The sequence below is a fragment of the Nerophis lumbriciformis genome, linkage group LG14, assembly GCF_033978685.3.
Source record: "Nerophis lumbriciformis linkage group LG14, RoL_Nlum_v2.1, whole genome shotgun sequence".
Lineage (NCBI taxonomy): Eukaryota > Metazoa > Chordata > Actinopteri > Syngnathiformes > Syngnathidae > Nerophis > Nerophis lumbriciformis.
Window position 1 is genome coordinate 22,679,862 of NC_084561.2, and position 20,488 is coordinate 22,700,349.

At 39.9% G+C, this 20,488-nt stretch overlaps 1 protein-coding gene across 1 annotated transcript in view; it reads right to left on the reverse strand.

The window, feature by feature from the left end:
* The window catches only part of tprb (translocated promoter region b, nuclear basket protein), a 63,181-nt gene that overhangs the window by 900 nt on the left and 41,793 nt on the right, over window positions 1–20,488 (reverse strand). Inside the window, exons 37-50 of the mRNA XM_061975793.2 lie at window positions 19,694–19,978; window positions 19,406–19,563; window positions 19,235–19,315; window positions 16,354–16,539; window positions 16,074–16,223; window positions 14,423–14,516; window positions 13,965–14,101; window positions 10,623–10,700; window positions 10,436–10,524; window positions 8,051–8,148; window positions 7,874–7,972; window positions 7,645–7,795; window positions 2,775–2,902; window positions 1,116–1,202 (exon numbers count right to left, since the gene is read on the reverse strand). Coding sequence (XP_061831777.2) covers window positions 1,116–1,202; window positions 2,775–2,902; window positions 7,645–7,795; window positions 7,874–7,972; window positions 8,051–8,148; window positions 10,436–10,524; window positions 10,623–10,700; window positions 13,965–14,101; window positions 14,423–14,516; window positions 16,074–16,223; window positions 16,354–16,539; window positions 19,235–19,315; window positions 19,406–19,563; window positions 19,694–19,978 — 1,821 coding nt within the window. The remainder of the gene's footprint in view (window positions 1–1,115; window positions 1,203–2,774; window positions 2,903–7,644; window positions 7,796–7,873; window positions 7,973–8,050; window positions 8,149–10,435; window positions 10,525–10,622; window positions 10,701–13,964; window positions 14,102–14,422; window positions 14,517–16,073; window positions 16,224–16,353; window positions 16,540–19,234; window positions 19,316–19,405; window positions 19,564–19,693; window positions 19,979–20,488) is intronic.

A 20,488-nucleotide genomic window follows, 5' to 3' on the forward strand; every position in this document is an offset into this window, starting at 1 on the left:
ATGACGGGCCACACAAAATAATGCGGCGGACCACATACAATGACGTGACATTCCACAAAAATAATGCGGTAGGCCACTAAAAATAACGTGCCGGACCACATGCAATGACGTGTCGGGCCATAAAAAAAGTATGTGGTGGATAAACAATGACATGTCGGGCCATAAAAAAAAATGCGGCAGACCACGTGTCGGGACACAAAAACAACGTAGCGGACCACATGAAATTGGGCTAAATCTGGGACCTCAGGTACCTTGTGCCTCGTGCTGGAATGACAATAAAGTTTGTTGAATTCTTTAATTAACACATTAATCATTCACACTGTAAACATGAAGTGTGAGGGACATATAAAATATAGTAATAAAGAGATAAATGCAAAATTAAATGAACTTTCAAAATTAATAAAAAAGAGAACAACTCCTTGCTGCAAGGGAGGGACAGGTAGGATTATTTGGAAGAGAAAGTCTCAATAATAAGACTACTATGCTGCTTAGTTGTCACTGTCCATTTCATAGTAGAAAAATCCTTTCACATGTTTAACAATACCCTATTTATCTTTCATGATGGTTACGGTATTTAGGCGGCTTGGACCGTTCTCCACTGAGCCTTTCATGAAGTCTAATTTTATGTCATTTTTCTTTTACGCATGTCTGCCTCACGCTTAAGAGACATAATGAAGTGCAAAAAGCTAACTCACACAGACTACTATATTCAGGCGAACCTTGTGTTTACAGACCAAAATTACAATTATATATATAATTTATGGTTCTCCACTGACCATTTCATAAAGTCTAATTTCATGTGAAAACTTATGCACATGTGATTGTTTTATTTAAATATATTTTTTGGTAAATTTGCTATTACCGTTTTACATTATCATTATGGAGTATTGTCTGTAGTATTTTGAGGACAGAATTTAATTTTTTTACATATTGCAATAAGGCTGTAACATAACATTTTTTTACAAAAAGTGAAGCGCTGTGAATTATTTCCTGATTAATTAATTAATTAATTAAACTGAGGACCATCTGTACACAGGAAATGATGTCTGTGCATAGACACTAGTGGATGGTACCCATAGTTGCATAAACAATGTGATCATAAGGTCAGACATTACCTCCTCTCCTGACGCGCCCACCACGACTACCTGGCCAACGCTGCAGCTGTCTGCTGTGTCCAGGTCTGGTTGGAGCACTGCTTGTGTCTGAAAAAGCAAAACACACCATGTTTGACTCACAAAAGATGGTAGATTACACACGGTCTCCTGATGTGAAGGTGGCGTTACATTCATGACCGTAACTACCATTGAGGACACCGAGGTCATGTCGTCTGTATTTTTTAGGTGACAAAAGGATGATGATATGACTGACTGTAAATGTACTCTGTGTAGGACATCATGTGCGCTGTGCTGTATATCACCATGCGTAGATCACCCTCTCTCAATATACAATCTTTGGTCTTGCACAGCCCGCTACAACTCCAACAAGGTAACGCAATGAAGTGCACTTTTACTTTAAATATACTCTGAGCGGAAATGTGCTGTCAACATAATGTTAACATGAAATCATACTGATTTAACTGCTGTTGCTTTCACCTGAATAAAATTGACGTGAAAAATTGTTGGTAATTGTTGTCGTCGTGTCAGTCAGGTGCCGCCCCTAAACGTATTCCTGGCCACGCCATGCTTTGTGATTTGATTAAAACATGAATGCAAAATTTTTTCCATCACTTCCGGTGGGTTCGAAGCCTGGTCGTGGTTCAAAATTTGGTATGTTTTTAAAATGTATGTTTTACTGATGTTAAAATTGTTTAATATGCTAAACTTCAAAATATTAATAAAAAAGGGCCCGTTACAAATTCATGCTGATTATCGAATATGTTAGTTGAGTGATGGATAGATCCTTATAGCTCAATTAAATAGGCTGACCATATTCTTAAATCCCAAAAATAATGTTGCGTTCCGGAAGAGTTAGTGCTGCAAGGGGTTCTGTGTATGTGTTCTATTGTGTTTATGTTGTGTTACGGTGCGGATGTTCTCCCGAAATGTGTTTTGTCATTCTGGTTTGGTGTGGGTTCACAGTGTGGCGCATACTTGTAACAGTGTTAAAGTTGTTTATACGGCCACCCTCAGTGTGACCTGTATGGCTGTTGACCAAGTATGCTTGCATTCACTTGTGTGTGTGAAAATCCGTAGTTATTATGTGACTGGGCCGGCACGCAAAGGCAGTGCCTTTAAGACACGCCCCCAATATTGTTGTCTGGATGGAAATCGGGAGAAATTCGGGAGAATGGTTGCCCCGGAAGATTACCGGGAGGGGCACTGAAATTCGGGAGTCTCCTGGGAAAATCGGGAGGGTTGGCAAGTATGTCAATCAATCCACTCCCTCGCTCTCTCTGTCCCTGCCCCTCCCTCACGAATGCTGCTGCGTGCGCACACTTTCACAATTTGTTTTGTTTTTAACCTCTTCTTAACCCTGGACGTACATTGAAAATACACGCAACCCTGACTCAAAATGCCGGACATCTGAGGCATTTAAGAAACCCCGCCCGGACAGCCCCGCAAAAGAGGACATGTCCGGGGAAAAGAAAACGTATGGTCAGTCTAAATTAAAACTTTTGTTACTCTGGAAATTCATTTTGTTGCTCAAGGTAATATAATGTATATAGTGCTGGGATACCCATGATTTCAGCTTTTCAAAGTTCCTCTTGGACAACCAATTTTTCACCTCGGTGTTTGTCAAAACCTAGTTACAGCCCTGGTTAGGTCAAAGTGTACCTGCAGAGCTAGAAGAAGGCTCCTGGCTTGTCGAAGGCAGGTTGGTCGTATCAGAAGGCTGACTCGGCTCCACCAAATCATCCTGAGAGACCACAGCATCCACTGAACTTTCAGCACTTGGCCTGGAGCTAAAGTGGAATACAAGGAATATAAAATGTTATACATCCCCAGCATTGTATAACTGTAGTTGACAACATTTATAGATCACTATATAAACAGTCAACTATAAAATGTTGCTTTTATACTAAAAAAAAAAAAGTCAAACCCAAATGAAAAACTTAAATGATTCCCGATACCTTAACGCCGACATATTCACGACAGTGAACACTGTTAAAGGGCACGCCAAGTACAGTGGTACCGCAACTTAAGTGTGTTTTGAAATAAAAGCGGTCTCTCTGCTAATTGTTATGCTTTGTGTTTCAGGCAAAAATTTTGAGATACAAACATCCATGCCATTAGTTGGCGTAGCAAATGCCACAGTGACACCTATAAGATCTGCCGAAAACATCTGGTTTTGCATTAACTTATAGCTAGAGATAGCCAAAACTTTGTTTTCCAACCATGGGAAGAAAGTACATGAGTGTAAAAGACAGCGCTGAGGAAAAAGAGGGGATGATATTCATTGAATCAAACAATAAATCATAAAACATATGACTGAGCGTGTCACCAACTTGGTGAAGCAATTTGAGCGTATCACTGCTAATCTGCACCATGCTGAAGCAGAGTCTACCGCCAGCCAAAAAGCAAATTTTTTTAAGATGGCTTCGATGTAGCTGGTTGCAGGAGCTCTGAGCTCTTGTGTCCCCATTTGTGTTCTTTAATGTTTCTTTCTTGTTTTCATGTGTTTTTGCCTTTTGGTCGGGCTCCTACGGGACTGCGCAATGAGGGGTGGCACTTTTGTGCTGCTTTTTTGTGGAGATGCGGCGGAAGAGACGGGTGGATACGGGCCTGAAGAGCTGGCGTTGAGCATCAGGACACAGGGCTGAGGTTTGGGCAGTGTTGGTCATCTGTTGTCTTGGGGGATGTTCACTCTTTCTACGGCGGGAAGAACAAGCTTCACTTAGTCCTGGCTGGGTGAGAATGTATCGGACACTTTGGGCTCCTTGGACGGATTCTGCTGATCTGTGCGGACCGGACATTAACCGAGTGCTTGTGGGCAGCCTTGGACGTAGTCTGCTCTCTTGGTCGGTTGTTGGGTCTGTTCCTGTCTCTGGCCATGCTGACCCCACTCCAGCAGACAATGGCGTGGAACACCACAGCAGTGTATGTGGTTGTTGAGATGGTGTTTTTGTTTTGCTGTTTTTCTAAGCATGTTGCAGTCCTATGTGCGCAATATGTATAATTACCCTTTTTTTGTTCATTTTTGTTTTTTTGTTGCGTTTTACTTTTGGTTGCTGCATGTAGAAATAGCGCCACGTAAGTGTCTTACAGTCTTCAATGTTTTCACTTTATTTTTGTGGAATCATTTCCCCATTGTAGGATGAATAAAGTTAATCCTATCCTATCCTAATTACAAACAATACATAAACAGCAGAAATTAATTCTTACAAATATGGAAAAGCTGTGTTTAACTTAGAAGCAGCTGGAATGAGATACCGTACAGTCCTCTCTCTAAGGTAAACACTGTACATTATTATTACATTATTTCTTAAAACTGCTGTAGTTGTTTGTAGTGCATTCTCATTTAAATGGGAGACAATTTGAGATACCGGTACAAGTGTTTTGAGTTAAGAGCTCTGTTACAAAACCAATTAAGCTTGTACGTTGGGGTACTACTGTAGTTTGTATTGTGCTAAGACAGGCCTGGGCAATTATTTTGACGCAGGGGCCAAATTTAGAGAAAAAAATGTGTCTGGGGGCTGGTATGTCTATTTTTAGGAACACTAATACAAAACCTCACAATAACGTCTGATTGAATGCTAAAAACGTTATGACAGACCGCCTTTAAAAAAACGGAACGGAATTTTAAATTGTTCTATGAACGATAAAACACTGAATATTGACAAAAGATGATTGTCGCACCCCCTCTCCATCGACATATTTTACAATCAAGCGAAACGCAACAAAAAAAAAAAAAACACCTATAATCTGATAAATCACTAAGCTTTTGAACTTTGTTGTAAAAATCTGCCCCTGACACCCGCATTTTAGGCTGGACGCTCTGGAAACACTCTGTGGAAACGCTCCCCACCCACACTGCTTGGTGCCTCGTCTGAGCTGCTCTGACTTAGATTACCATAGTAACTAAATACATTACCATAGTAACTAGTATATTATGCAGATTCCAACCATTGAAATACTTTGTAAAGTTGAAGACTTACGGTCATTTGAAAACATCACTGCACATCATAATGGCGGCTACACTTTCCATCTTAAAGATCTAAAAAAATTATTTGGGAATGTCCGGCGGGCCAGATTGAAAAGCTTAACGGGCTGCATGTGGCCCCCGGGCCTTAATTTGCCCAGGTCTGTGCTAAGACAAGCTTGACACTCCAGTCCAGCTGTTTGACCAGTGTGAGTGTTTCATACCATGCTCAAGCATGGTACCCTTTCCTGGCCACACAATTGGAAAGTGGGGAGTGTGAATGTTGTCTGTCTATCTGTGTTGGCCCTGCGATGAGATGGCGACTTGTCCAGGGTGTACCCCGCCTACCGCCTGAATGCAGCTGAGATAGGCTCCAGCAACCCCAAAAGGGACAAGCGGTAGAAAATGGATGGATGGATGGATGGACTTAGACACAAAACCATTTGTATAAACAATGTAATTGTTTCTCCTGGCAGTTATTAATGATGACTGCCATAGTGCAAAATAAAACAACCCATAAATAGTAATACGTGTATAGTACTGTACAGTCATGAACATGCAGCTGAATACAATACATTCTACAAGCCTGACAGAAAGTGTATGAGTGAGAATACTCCATGTTTTAAAAGTGCAGCACGGTGGCAGAGGGGTTAGTGCGTCTGCCTCACAATACGAAGGTGCTGAGTAGTCTGGGGTTCAATCCCAGGCTCGGGATCTTTCTGTGTGGAGTTTGCATGTCCTCCCCGTGACTGCGTGGGTTCCCTCCGGGTTCTCCGGCTTCCTCCCACCTCCAAAGACATGCACCTGGGGATAGGTTGATTGGCAACACTAAATTGGCCCTAGTGTGTGAATGTGAGTGTGAATGTTGTCTGTCTATCTGTGTTGGCCCTGCAATGAGGTGGCGACTTGTCCAGGGTGTACCCCGCCTTCCGCCCGATTGTAGCTGAGATAGGCTCCAGCGCCCCCCGCGACCCCGAAGGGAATACGCGGTAGAAAATGGATGGATTGATGGATGGATGGATGTCTTATGTCTTGAGTTGGCACACAAACGTGCTCAAGCAAAAAGGAGTGTGCATCAGTCCGGTGGGAGGCGACAGAGACAAGAAGGATGACCAACTAAAGCATACTACCGTATTTTCCGCACTATAAGGCGCACCTAAAAACCACAATTTTTCTCAAAAGCTGACAGTGCGCCTTATAACCCGGTGCGCTTTATTACGATTCATTTTCATAAAGTTTCGGTCTCGCAACTTCGGTAAACAGCCGCCATCTTTTTTCCCGGTAGAACAGGAAGCGCTTCTTCTTCTACGCAAGCAACCGCCAAGGAAAGCACCCGCCCCCATAGAACAGGAAGCGCTTCACCCGCCCCCGGAAGAAGAAGAAAAAACGCGCGGATATCACCGTACGTTTCATTTCCTGTTTACATCTGTAAAGACCACAAAATGGCTCCTACTACGCGACAAGGATCCGGTTCATAAAAAGACGCAATCTCTCCATCCGCACACGGATTACTACCGTATTTCACAGCAACTGATATTCCTGTGAACCGCACTGTGGAACGGGAGCACGTACGGTGAATATTCGCACCACAGGGAATGAGAAGTCATCCTTCACTGTGGTTCTAGCTTGCCATGCTAACTTCCACCCATGGTGATATTCAAAAGGAAGACCTTGCCAAAAGAGACCTTTCCAGCCGGCGTCATCATAAAAGCTAACTCGAAGGGATGGATGGATGAAGAAAAGATGAGCGAGTGGTTAAGGGAAGTTTACGCGAAGAGGCCGGGTGGCTTTTTTCACACAGCTCCGAAGGCGAACACACCTTCACTAAGACGGGCAGACAGCGCCGGACGACATACGCCAACATCTGCCAGTGGATCGTAAATGCCTGGGCAGATATTTCGGTCACAACTGTGGTCCGAGCTTTCCGGAAGGCAGGATTCACAGAACTGCTGCACAACAACAGCGACACTGAATCCGATGACTTCGACGAGACGGAGCCGGCCATTTTTGGATCCCACGCTTGCGCAACTTTTCAATTCGGACACCGAAGACGAAGAATTCGAAGGATTTACGAATGAAGAATAACTTCAGAAGGTGAGCGCTATGTTTATTTTGTGTGTTGTGACATTAACGTTCGAGCAACATTATGTTGCTATTTATTGCTCTACACCATTTTGAATTTTACTATGTTTGTGATTGCACATTTGCGTACATTTTGGGACAGAGTTGTTAGAACGCTGGTTTTCAATATATTATTAAAGTTTGACTGAACTATCTGACTGTTTTTTTGACATTCACTTTAGCGCAGCGTTTTTTTGACATTCACTTTAGCGCAGCGTAGGCGCGGCTTATAGTCCGGGGCGGCTTATTGGTGGACAAAATTATGAAATATGTAATTCATAGAAGGTGCGGCTAATAATCCGGTGCGCCTTATAGTGCGGAAAATACGGTACCATAATAATAAACATTTAGGACTCCGAAGCTCTAAAAACACATTTGTATTATATCACTTGGTCGTGTTCTAATTGGTCAGAGCAGCTAATATTAACACAGACACACACTTACTTATCAGGGTCTGACTCAAGGAAGACCTCATTCCTATCCTCACTTGTACCGGCCATGCCTGGCACAACCAGGCCAGGAGTGGACGTGCTCACCATGGGAACAGACTGAGAGGCCGGCTCCAAAGCGTCTGACGGAACCACTTCGGAGAAGACTAACAATTGGAGACCAGTCAATGTTTGTTCATGCTAAGCGGACATGTCATTTCAAGTCATTGAATATGGCATTATACCTGGGGCTGCCAATTGCAGCAGTGTGGTGGGAACGCTGCGTCCGCCAGATTCCTCTTCATGAGACGCTAGGAACAAAGGGCTTTCAAACATCCCCAGGCCTGCAGACATTCACAATAAAGCTAAATGTTAAATTTGGTTTTGTTGCCATTTCACAGAAATAAAGAGAGGCAGTGTACCTCCTTGAGATGCGAGCTGGCCTAGATCTGAGCTGGTCTGTGGCACGTCGTCTGATTGGCCAAAACGGAAGCTTCGGCTTGTAGCCATTTGAGGAGAACTAACAAAAGTATAAGAAAAACAGTTACAAATATAATAAAACAATAGACGGATAGCATCACTAAAACAATAGAAAGATAGCCTACCTATGCTCAATTAACAGTACCTATATACAGTATGTCCCGATCCCGAGATCGGAGTCAATATTCGCCTATTTTACCTGATCGACGATCGGCTGATGAGCTGCTAAGCTCAGCCAATCTTTAACACAGCTGTGTCTCTGTGTTAACATGGCGGAAGATTGTATTCACATGAAATATTCCTTCAAAAGGGATGCACGCTCAGAGAGACACAATTACATCTCCATATTCCTTTTTACTAGGGATGGGTACCTTTCACATTTGAAACTATACAGTACTAGTTCCCAGTACCTGGGAATAGGGACCGGTACTCAATGGTACCAATTTTCTGCACTTTTGTGTGTTAGTAAATAATTGTTTTTAATAATAAAATCTAATTTTTCATTTGAAACATTAGCTGATTATGATAACTTTTATCCAGTTGTTAAATCTTCTTTTATTATTAAATTTCAGAGTCAATTAATTTGCTGACATTAAAAATTGCAACATTACCTTGGCTGAGTACGCTCTTAGTGCTGCTGAAGTGTTAGAGTATGGATGTAACAATATGATGATTTTATATCACGGTTATTGTGACCAAAATTATCACCGTTATTCTAATCACAATATTATTGAATATGCCAATAAAGTAGTTATACACATACTAAAATGTACAGATTTTTTTTTAAATACCGTAAGTAAAATAAACAGATACACTGTTAGAAAACCCACTATTTTGCATGTTTTGTGTTTCTAATGCTTCACTGATTGTGTTTTAGACTTGGTATTTTATCTGTTTTAATGGCTAAGCTTTTATTGTTTTAGATATTGGTTTGTACTGCAGCATTTTAAGATTTATTTAAATGAAACGTGCATAGCAAATAGATTCTAATGTTAATTATTATTTCTGGTGAGCGTAGTACTCTTTGGTTGTACTACTCTTTTTGCGGTTCTTAAAAGGCACTGTAAAAAAAAGATCTATCTCGTATTTCTCGGATCGATCATTCTGTGCTATGACAGCACAGCTTGTAGGATCAATGTGCACAAATGCATATCTTAGTTGCTCAGACAGTAATGTTTTTATACAAGTTTAGATCAAGTTTGTGGTCAAAAGCTTGCACCCATTGCAGTCAGAGAAAAGGTGCATATTTTTTCCCACCAGTCATATTACACAAGTGAAACTCAAACGATTGTAATATTGTGTACAAGTCCATTCATGTCAGCAATTAACTTCAAATGTGAAACAAAAATGCCATTTTAACTTATTACATGCAAAGTGAGGTATGTCAAGCCTTTATTATCATTTTGATGATCTTGGCTTACACTTCAAAACCCTACATTTTCTGACATTTTCAATTCCAGGTTTTCATTAACTGTAAGCCACAATCACCAAAATTATAACCAATAAAGGTTTGACATATTTCACTATGCATGTAATAAGTTAATATTACATGTTACTAAACGGTACATTCTTGTGTAATTTCCACATGATTTATTTTGTTAAATTCTATAGAAGAATATTTACTTATTACATATTTCTTAACTTTTTTCTTCTATGCTACACCTCACTGTAGGCTTTTTAAGGTAATTTTACCTCTAAACTCAACACAATTAAGGCTAATACACATTCCCCCTCCCCCCCCCCAAATAAGAATCGATAAGAGAACCGTTAAAGAACTGAATCGTTAAGCAGAATCGAAAGTGGAATTGGAACCGGAAAAAATCGTATCAATTCCAATCTCTAGAGCCAATAGTAGTTTTTGTTTAGTAATTGTGCACTGGCCACTTGATTTTGTTAAAACTGGCTTATGTAGCATTCAATACTACAAACGTAATACATCATCAGATTTACAACAGTACAAGCACATTCTAAATTTAATGAAATAAGCCTTATACAAATGTGCTATGTTTACTTTAGTTACTTGCCTTAAAACATTTTCAGACCTGTAATCTGTTGTCAAGTATCAGATCTGTATCCAAAAAATCGTCTCTTAGGGCAAACATTTTGATTGAGACAATCCTAATAGTAACAATATAAAAGCTAAACACATACTTTCAAATAAGGCCACAATAGCTACTACCGGTACCTTTAAATGTAAATTTTTCGTTTGCAGATCTATTGGTATTATGGATGCTGTTGTACAAGCATGATCAGTCTTTCGCACAGTTGAATGGAATTATCATTTGTAGATTTCAATAGATATTCCTTTGTGTACATGTGCGACTTACTGTACGGCCTGGTCAAAACCATCAGCGCGGTGCGGCACAACCAATGTGGGAGTGTTGGGAACCATACGGTCGTTGTCGTCGAATAGATGCTGCAGCAAAAAGGCAGACAGACAATGCCAAATGATTTGTATGATTCAATTTTCAAACAAACTTTATAAAACACAAATGTAATGCAGATATTACTTACAGCACTACTGGGGAGCCCGGAGCAGAGTTGGGGTACCCTGCCTACTGACTGGCGACGAGCAGGGATGCGCTGAGACATCTAATAACAAAAGATAATAAGATAAATTTTTTCAAAGGGGTAGATGACTTCATCGCCTAGTTTACCTACCGGTACTTGGTGTTTGTGTGTGGGCGGCTGTAAGTTTTCTTGTTTGTGTCATAAGAAATGTGCGCCATAATCTCATGTTTTTCCAGGTGTTGGTTTCATTTCATGCAGCGGTGCCTGCGCCTTATAACACGCATGGGCGATTTAAAAAAACATGAGGTGTCCTGGGCTGCATGTAAGAATGCGTTGATTTTAAAGACAATGTACACATCATTGTACATCTATTGTGCACGCAAGTAACAGTTACATATTACAGTGACTGTGTTTACACTGCAAAGTAAGATATCCAATTTGGATTTTTTTGTTAAATTAAATTTTTTATGTACCGTATTTTCCGCACTATAAGGCGCATCGGATTATAAGGCGCACCTTCAATGAATGGCATATTTCAAAACTTTGTTCATATATAAGGCGCACCGGATTATAAGGCGCACCTATGTCAACAAAACAGTCAGATAGGTCAGTCAAACTTTATTAATAGATAACAAACCAGCGTTCTGACAACTCCGTTCACTCCCAAAATGAATAAACAGCTGATTTACTCGTGTTACGTAAATCAAACGTGCAATCACAATATAGTAACACGTGAAATAGTGCAGAGCAATAACAATATATCAATAACTCAACGTTGCTCAAACGTTAATGTCACACAACACAACACACTAAATAAAAATGTAAAGCTCACTTTATGAAGTTATAGCTCATTCACAAATCCCTCGAATTCTTCTTCTTCAGTGTCCGAATTAAACAGTTGAGCGAATACGGCATCCAACATGGCCGGCTCAGTCTCGTCGAAGTCGTCATTAATGGAGTCAGTGTCGTTGCCGTTTATTAGTTCAGTGACAATTCCTGCCTTCCTGAAAGCTCGGACCACAGATGAGACTGAATCAGCCCAGGCATTTACGATCCACTGGCAGATAGTGGCGTATGTCGTCTGGCGCTGTCTCCCTGTCTTGGTGAACGTCACGTGTGTTCGCCTTCTGTCATCCACTGTTCCCACGCAGTTAGCAGTCTAGCTTCGAATGCCCTGTTGACACCAATATCTAGCGGCTGGAGGTCTTTTGTCAATCCACCCGGAATGACGGCGAGTATTGAATTAAGCGCGTAAGCGTGTCTCTTAATGTGATGTTATGAGCTAGCAAATATAACAACTACACTACCCAGCATGCAACGATAGTGACGAGCATGCGCGGTAGCCCTGAGAAGCGTTGTTGTATGCTGGCAGTTAGAATGTGGTTATGAGCACGCTGTGAGTAAACGTTGAGAACTCAGTTAACACGCCTCGTCTGCATTATTTATAATTAGACAGACAACACACTTAATAGGAGCCATTTTGGGGTCTTTACATAAACACACAAATGGAAATGAAACGTCACATATCCCAGCATGCACCGCGCGCTTCTTCTTCTTCTACGGGGAAAAAAGATGGCGGCTGTTTACCGTAGTTGCGAGACCGAAACTTTATGAAAATTAATATTAATATTAACCCATATATAAGGCGCACCGGATTATAAGGCGCACTGTCAGCTTTTGAGAAAATTTGTGGTTTTTAGGTGCGCCTTATAGTGCAGAAAATACGGGTCATTCACATTGCAAAAAAATGTGATGTCTAATGTGAACCCTCATGCAGACGTGACGTCAAGACGTCAGGACATAGGTCTCAGTTCTGGCACATTTGTGGCAATTTCAAGGATTTTGTGTGTCAAAAGTCAACATTTTCTGAACCCAATTATTGTGCATAAAAGATTAAGAGGGAAGAGGACAAGCTTTTTGGCGCTCGCAGTTTGCGGGACATTTTCTTCCATGTCCGCTCCAAAGAGTGTGTGGGCAAGCAGTTGGAGACAGGAGTGATTGAACATTGACGCGAGTTCCTAAAACATTATTTTTGAATGTTTTCTGCTTATTTGTCAACTACCGTATTTTCCGCACTATAAGGTGCAGCTAAAATCCTCCAATTTTCCCAAAAGCTGACAGTGCGCCTTATATATGGACCAATATTGAGCCACAACAGGTCTCGCATCTACGGGATGCATAACGTAACCCCAGCCTCTACTGTAGCGTCTATTCTATGTGCCTTATAATGTGGTGCGCCTTATAATGCGGTGCGCCTTATATATGAACAAAGTTTTAAAATAGGCCATTCATTGAAGGTGCGCCTTATAGTGCGGAAAATACGGTATTTATTTTGCAAATGTCTATTTTGGCAATGAATTATGGTGCTTATCGCTTGACGACGTATTGGTCACTTCGATCGTTCAGACTGCAGTCGTATGGGATACATATCTGATTAATATCCACATATAAAAGAGGCCTAAGTCGGATTTAAAAAATTCGGAATTGTACTGTTAACGTTGACATGAATAAATCCGATACAGGTCACATATGGGCATAACAATCGGAAGTGACCTGCAGTGTGAACAATACCTTTTTAGCGCTTAGTCAACGTTTCTCATATAGAATAGTAGTTTGTTGTAGTTAAAGGTAACTTATGTACCGTGCTTGGGTAATATTTTGGGTTTGTACGCGAGTAAGACTGTTCTAATCTTTCTGTCGTGGTCCAAAAGGTAACCATGCCAGGCCGTGACAAAAAAATAATATATACGAAACACTGCTACCTGGTACTCACTTGTATTCCCAGTTATTTAGACAACAATGGCTTTGTGTTGAGTCATTTTCAGTGGATAGTAAATCCTTACTGCAATGCACTGAATATTAAGGGATGACTTCTTTGGAGCTAATTGACTCAGTCTCTGCCGCCATTCAGTATTTGGCCTATCCATAATTATTATAAAATATATGATATTATATGATTGTATTTTTGCAATACCAGTGGTAACTAAATATTTTAATAATGATATGATTGTTTTATTCTTTGAAAAATAAACATTACTTTGTGGAACTGCAATGCCTTGATTTTAGTGAGGTTATTATTGTCATAGCCATAAATGTAATGGTAATAATAACAATTGGCATAATATTTGTTTCTGTTTTTGGCCTTGGTATTCTCATTTTTGGGTTTTGGCCAAGAATATTAATTTCAGTGCATACCTACCTATACTCTTTGTAGGTAAACTTATACTTAAACAGTTCAGTGTTTTACACATCAAATACCCCTAATTTTTTGTGTGTAGTATAAATTGTGTTTCAAAATGTGCCACATGTCTGTAAGCAGAACTTTTTCAAAGGCCCGTTACACACCTGAGTGGGTGGTCCTAGATCTGATGATGGACGAGGGGGCAATGAATATGTTGTTCTCCTCGGTGACTGTGGCATACGTATACCAGAGCTTGTGATGGGCTGTTCTGTACAGAATGCCTCCATAGTGGTGCTCTCAACTACAACATTTAAAAAAGTGATTATTACTCTGTGGAGTGAAATAATTCAGTAAATATGGTGGCATCACATGTCATTCTAGCAACACATAATTGTATTTCACAAGTAAGAAAGCTAATTTGCCTTAATAGCAGGGATAACAAGACAGTTTGAATGGTGTTCCAAGTAGTGCCACCCTTTTTTCCAGACAAACAACATTACAGCTCTCTCAGTCACGGCACAGTTTTCGATAACTAATTCAATGGCGGGAAAGGTTGTGAGCACACTGGGCGAGTCCAAAGTGGAGCTACACGTGCGTATTAATAAGGTTTCCTGGATCTTACAGCTTGCCGTCTGGGAATCTGCTGGTCTCTGGGTGGAGTCAGACGCCCCCAAACTCTCCTCAGTCTCTGTCCCTGGGTCGGTTACATCAGCTACCTGAGAAAGGAGTGAGAAATAAAATTCATAATCATAAACAGAATTACGAACTGTTAAAGCGCTCTACAAAACACAATTTAGTCAGTGAGCACAAATTCCTTCATTACCATACTGTACTGTACTGTACTATGGTTTGTTTGCTTCAAACATACCTTATTAAGGAACGTCACGCGGTTACACTTGCACAATATAACAAAAAAGAAATTAAAAGAAGCAGAGTGGATTTAATTTGGACCCTTTTCTCTATGTCCTACTGATTCTTAAATTTTTACTTCTGTGAAAAGAAAGGTGTTGGAAAAAAAATTACCGGTAAGCAATTTGGAGTTCAAAAAAAGGTAAAAAAATAATGATAAAAATGAGATAAAAGCCTGATTATTATATTTTTTGATAACAATAAAATAGAATAAAGTTAGTAAATCAAAAACATTACCGATAAAAAAGGCCACCCATGACTAAAATGGACCCCATGCAGAATTTCGTTTTTTAGGGCACTCTATCACAAAATATGTTCACACTTTATTTATGTGAAACTATTTTTTTAATCCTCTAAAATGAATTCATGGCAAATATGTTGTCCAATAATTCATAGCAAAATAAAACATTTAACAAAAGGAAAACTTACATTTAAATTTACATATATAATTCTGTTTGGTAACACAACACTTTATAAGTCCTTGGGTATATAAACCATGATATTATTATTATATCAGTGATGGAGTAGGAAGGGGTTAGGAAATCAGTTTGCGGTAGGATTTCATATAAGACGCCCTGACAATCATTTGTTGACATTTTAAGTATTCAAGCAAAATTCACAGTGCAAGGGGTCTGCAAATAGGAAGGGGCGGCTAAATAAATACTGGAATAAAAAACTGAATTGCCCAATTAATAATTTTTTTTTTTTTTAAATTACAACTACCGGTATATATTCTATTAGTTAGATGGTGATTTGGGACAAGGGGCAAAATGGTTACTATATGACTTGCTAAGGATCTCATGTGCCTAAAATGCCTTAAAGTACCTTTAAAAGCTTAAAAGAAACCATCTCCTTTTGATTTTCTCCTTAGCGAACCTTTTGTTTTGTTTGTATTGGAGGTCTAAAGGTCTAACTACTGGCTTGGTGCTTGCTTTTCAATTTTAGTCATTTAGTTTGAGCAGGCATGCATTTTTTCTTTCCAGCAGAGCTCGTAACAGTAAAACTTTTATTACATAGCAGCCAATTTACACAAAAACAACATGAGTCGCTGTTTGCAGATTATCAAGCCACTTTCACACAAGCACATTAGAAGTGAAGCCGCAAATCACCCTCTTGCAGACACTGACTCATGTGGCGCAGCAACCAAGACATAAGTAAACTAGTGAATTAGAGCGACAAAACTATGACACAAGGGTAAAACTCTTCTAGGAAAGGAATGGAAAAATGTACCGGTACTTGAGTTGGAAAGAAAAGACCCAAGCGTGGGAAGGGTTAACATATATACTGGAAATGGCAAGCGTGTGGGTGAGTGTACATGTCAAAGCTGTCACTATGAGTACATGACGCATTTTTGCTAATCAAACCTCTATGTCATCTCCTTCGTAGGCCTCGTTGCCTTCTCCACTCCCTTCGTTACTTTCCTCTCCTTCTCCCATACCCCCGTCATCATCTTCTTCCTCCTCCTCTTCCTCCTCTTCATCATCGTCCTCCTCCTCATCTCCTTCATCGTAGTCCTGCGTTGAAGAGATAAAAACACAGGAACGTCAAATAGAGACTTAGAATAAAGCCTGCAAACTCAACACAATTAGGCACAAGCTGTGATTTGAATCCAGAATGCTCTTGCTGTAAAGCTGTGTATTTTACCTGCTCGTCATCCTCTTCAGCTCCCTCTTCTGGGTTTTCCTCACTCTCAGTGTCGGTGACTATGACGATTACTTCCAGCTGCTGCTCAGGAGTTTCACTTTGTGTCAACGCAACGTCTTGGTACATGGAGGTAGACTGCGAGGCTGCCATCTCGTCTTCTTCATCCAGCGCTGCAAGTTCTTCTGTCTAAAACAGGCCAGAACAAACACTGTTTAAGGCTTGTTTTTCTAAATAAAGACTAACATGAAAAATTGTAAAAGTTAAAATATTGTAAAAGTTAAAATAAAGTAAATATAATTTAATGTCTTTTTCTAAAAAAGCTTTGCGGGATTCTTCTGCATGTCTGATGTCGCAGCTATCAAGTGTATCAATGATTCGGCTGTATTGCTTATTATCTGGGCTTCTGCAGTGCCGTCTTACTGCTGGGGAAAATGATCCAGTGTGTGCTTTTATGTCGCATCAATGATTGACAGTTTAGCCTGCTTCTGCTTGGGCATACACAAGGCATGTTGGCTGTGGAACTCACATGAAGGAGAACGGCCGCACGTATCTCCCGCCAGTTGTGCAGGAAACGCCAAAACTAACTCTGTTTGCTAGCGCTCGGTTTGGTGTGTGCCTAATACCACTATTTGTACGTTTCAAATCCTTTGCACACTGCCAGACAGACTTACTTTTGACAATTAAAAAACAAACCAAACTTCTGCATGCATCGTGTGAAACAGATTTTCTCTAAACAAGAGATCTTGTCATGTTTTAATCTCGTAAGTAATAAGTGTCCTTAATTGAGCAAAATAATGCAGTCTAAAACCTGTCACTTGTCCTTCAAGACAAATATCAAATAATTATTAGAGATGTCCGATAATGGCTTTTTTGCCGATATCAGATATTGTCCAACTCTTTATTACCGATTCCGATATCAACCGATACCGATATAAACAGTCGTGGAATTAACACATTATTATGCATAATTTTGTTGTGATGCCCCGCTGGATGCATTAAACAATGTAACAAGGTTTTCCAAAATAAATCAACTCAAGTTATGGAAAAAAATGCCAACATGGCACTGCCATAATTATTATTGAAGTCACAAAGTGCATTATTTTTTTTAACAGGCCTCAAAACAGCAGCTTGGAATTTGGGACATGCTCTCCCTGAAAGAGCATGAGAAGGTTGAGGTGGGCGGGGTAGGGGGTAGCAAGGGGTGTATATTGTAGCGTCCCGGAAGAGTTAGTGCTGCAAGGGGTTCTGGGTATTTGTTCTGTTGTGTTTATGTTGTGTTACGGTGCAGATGTTCTCCCGAAATGTGTTTTTCATTCTTGTTTGGTGTGGGTTCACAGTGTGGCTCATATTTGTAACAGTGTTAAAGTTGTTTATACGGCCACCCTCAGTGTGACCTGTATGTCTGTTGACCAAGTATGTTTGCATTCACTTGTGTGTGTGAAAAGCCGTAGATATTATGTGGCTGGGCCGGCACGCAAAGGCAGTGCCTTTAAGGTTTATTGGCGCTCTGTGCTTCTCCCTACGTCCGTGTACACAGCGGCGTTTTAAAAAGTAATACATTTTACTTTTTTGAAACCGATACCGATAATTTCCGATATTACATTTTAAAGCATTTATCGGCCGATAATATCGGCAGTCCGACATCTCTAATAATTATAGTTGTACATTACTTACATATATAAAGTCTTCAAGGCAGAGACGTAATGGAATGTATCCAGTACCTAATGTGCCGGCATCATTCAACGTACTGCATCATGAATTATTGTGACAACTAGGTGTCGCCAAACAATTACCATTCCACTTCAACTTAAAGACAGCATAAGTCCATTATGGATGTTAAATTATAAATAGATTATGGGTGTCCTAATACGACTTTTTCCACTTCCGATATGATATTGGAACCTTGAGTGTTGGCTTATACCAATATTAATCCGATAATATATGTGCAGGAATCATGGTACATACTCTTATTTTGAAGGGTTGTTTGTTAGAAAATGTTTGGATCAAGTGAAAATACTCAAGAGAACCATGGTAGGTATGAAAAACACTAACCTTACGCAAGATTTACACTTTGAAATGGAGTGTTAATGTGTTTTGACAACACCTGGTGGTCACAATAATTCATTAAATTATAGGCATAACAGAGGAAGTTAAATGACGAGGACACATTTGTTACTGGATACTTATATAATTGTTTATATTGACAAAAGTTGTGTATTAGACTGCAATATTGTTCAAACTCTACGACTAGATTGTGTGCTTAGCTGTTGTGTAGCTGCTAGCTCCTAATAGCCAATAGTCTACCATGTTTACCTTTAGTAAATAACAAAAATACAATAAAAGACCAACATTGTATGCTTATTGGGGGACATTTAGCTGTTAACTGACTATCCACCTTTGCACAAGTAAACACACTGCAGGATTGCTTATACAGCGTAGATTTTAAATACGCGGCGATATTAGTTTTTTCCTTTTTTTGCTGATATCGGACCGATATCAATATCGGATTAAGAGACACCACTAGAATAGGCCATTGTTTTTCATACTTACTTTTTTCTTGGTGTAATTTAACTTCATCAAACCATTTTTAACATTCCTCAAAACAAAATGTATGACTCGTGTTGATATCGTATTGGATCCATATTGGTAGGTATCGGTCAATACTAAAGGCTTCAATATTGGTATTGAATCGGAAGGGAAAAAGTTGTACAGGGACACTCCTAGTCTTGTCTATACCTTTAAGAGAGTTTAATAAAATAAAATGCAGGTGACATTTGTTGACTAATACCACACATCATCTACATTATGTAAAAGTAAATGTGTCTGAAAAAAAAAAAAGGTTAGCAAATGTATTGATCATTATTTTATGTTACTAACATACCTGACTGGTTTCTGCACCGTCTTGACTGTCTGTTGGCACCACCCCCTCAGCCTCAGCACTGTCATCAACCATCATCTCCTCCTGAGGATAACACATGACAGCATGCTTTTATTTGATAAAATTCCAAACAAAGCGCCAACTGAGGTTTGTCATCTGGCCAAAAACGCTCACCTCTAGACCCACTCTTTGAATGATGCGTAGCTTCTTTGGCACGGGAGCCCTGGATGTGTCCTCCTGAAGGGCCTCTGTGTCTGTGACCACAGTGCTGCTACTTTCCTCCTCTTCACGGGGTCTTTTGGACAACGAGGAAGATCCTGGTGTGGCTGAAACTAGACGTAAAGCAGTATATGTAGACATCCCAGATAAAGAGGTTTAAATAAAACAAATATATGTTTGCCAAAACGAAAATAAAACATTTTGTCCTCTACTAAACTTGGAATTAATTTAGTTTCTTCTCACCAGTCCCAAATACAGCAGAAGCGGAAGATGTTGAAGGCCATTCCACCTGCAAGCTCGGCGTTGCTTCAATTAACACAGGCGGCGGCTCCTGATTGACCGGCTCTGCGTGGGTGACGCTTTGCTGTTGGGTTGGCTGGACAAAGGCTGTGGTCTGGGTTTGCTGCACAGTCAACATGGAGCTCGCTAAAGTGGTCTGGATGTTGGGGCTTGCTGAGCGCACAGAACCACTGGCACTTCCATACACGGTCACATGCTCCACGGGTGGACCCTCTGTGGTCTGCATGGCTGCAGAATAATTGAGAAAAAATATATTTGATTTAATGGACATCACATAGTAAGTGTGAAATTGTTAACATTTTACTGACCAACTGCAGAAAATGTCTGGCTTTGAGTGTGAGAAAAGTAGTTAGGAATAATATAGTTGCTTATTATTTCGTGGTTGTGAGTGATTCTACAGTTAGTGCAAACCAAAAAAAACTATTTAGTTTTTTCTTCTGAAAACCAGATTTGATGGAATGATTTAAATCTGCATCAGTGACTTTTGAATTGCTTTTTGCAAATGTTTCCATACTGCTTACAGTAATATTAATGATCATGAATTCTAATAGTTTTGACACTTTCTTTAAAGACTTGAATCTGATGCAGACTGGAGTTTCAAGATTGGGTTAATATTATTGCTGTTAAACAATTATTTTCTTCAATCAGATTAATCACAAATTTGAATTTGGATTAGTCATGATTAATTACAGGTTATTAATTACTTGCATAATTCAAATTAACTTAAAAATGACGCAA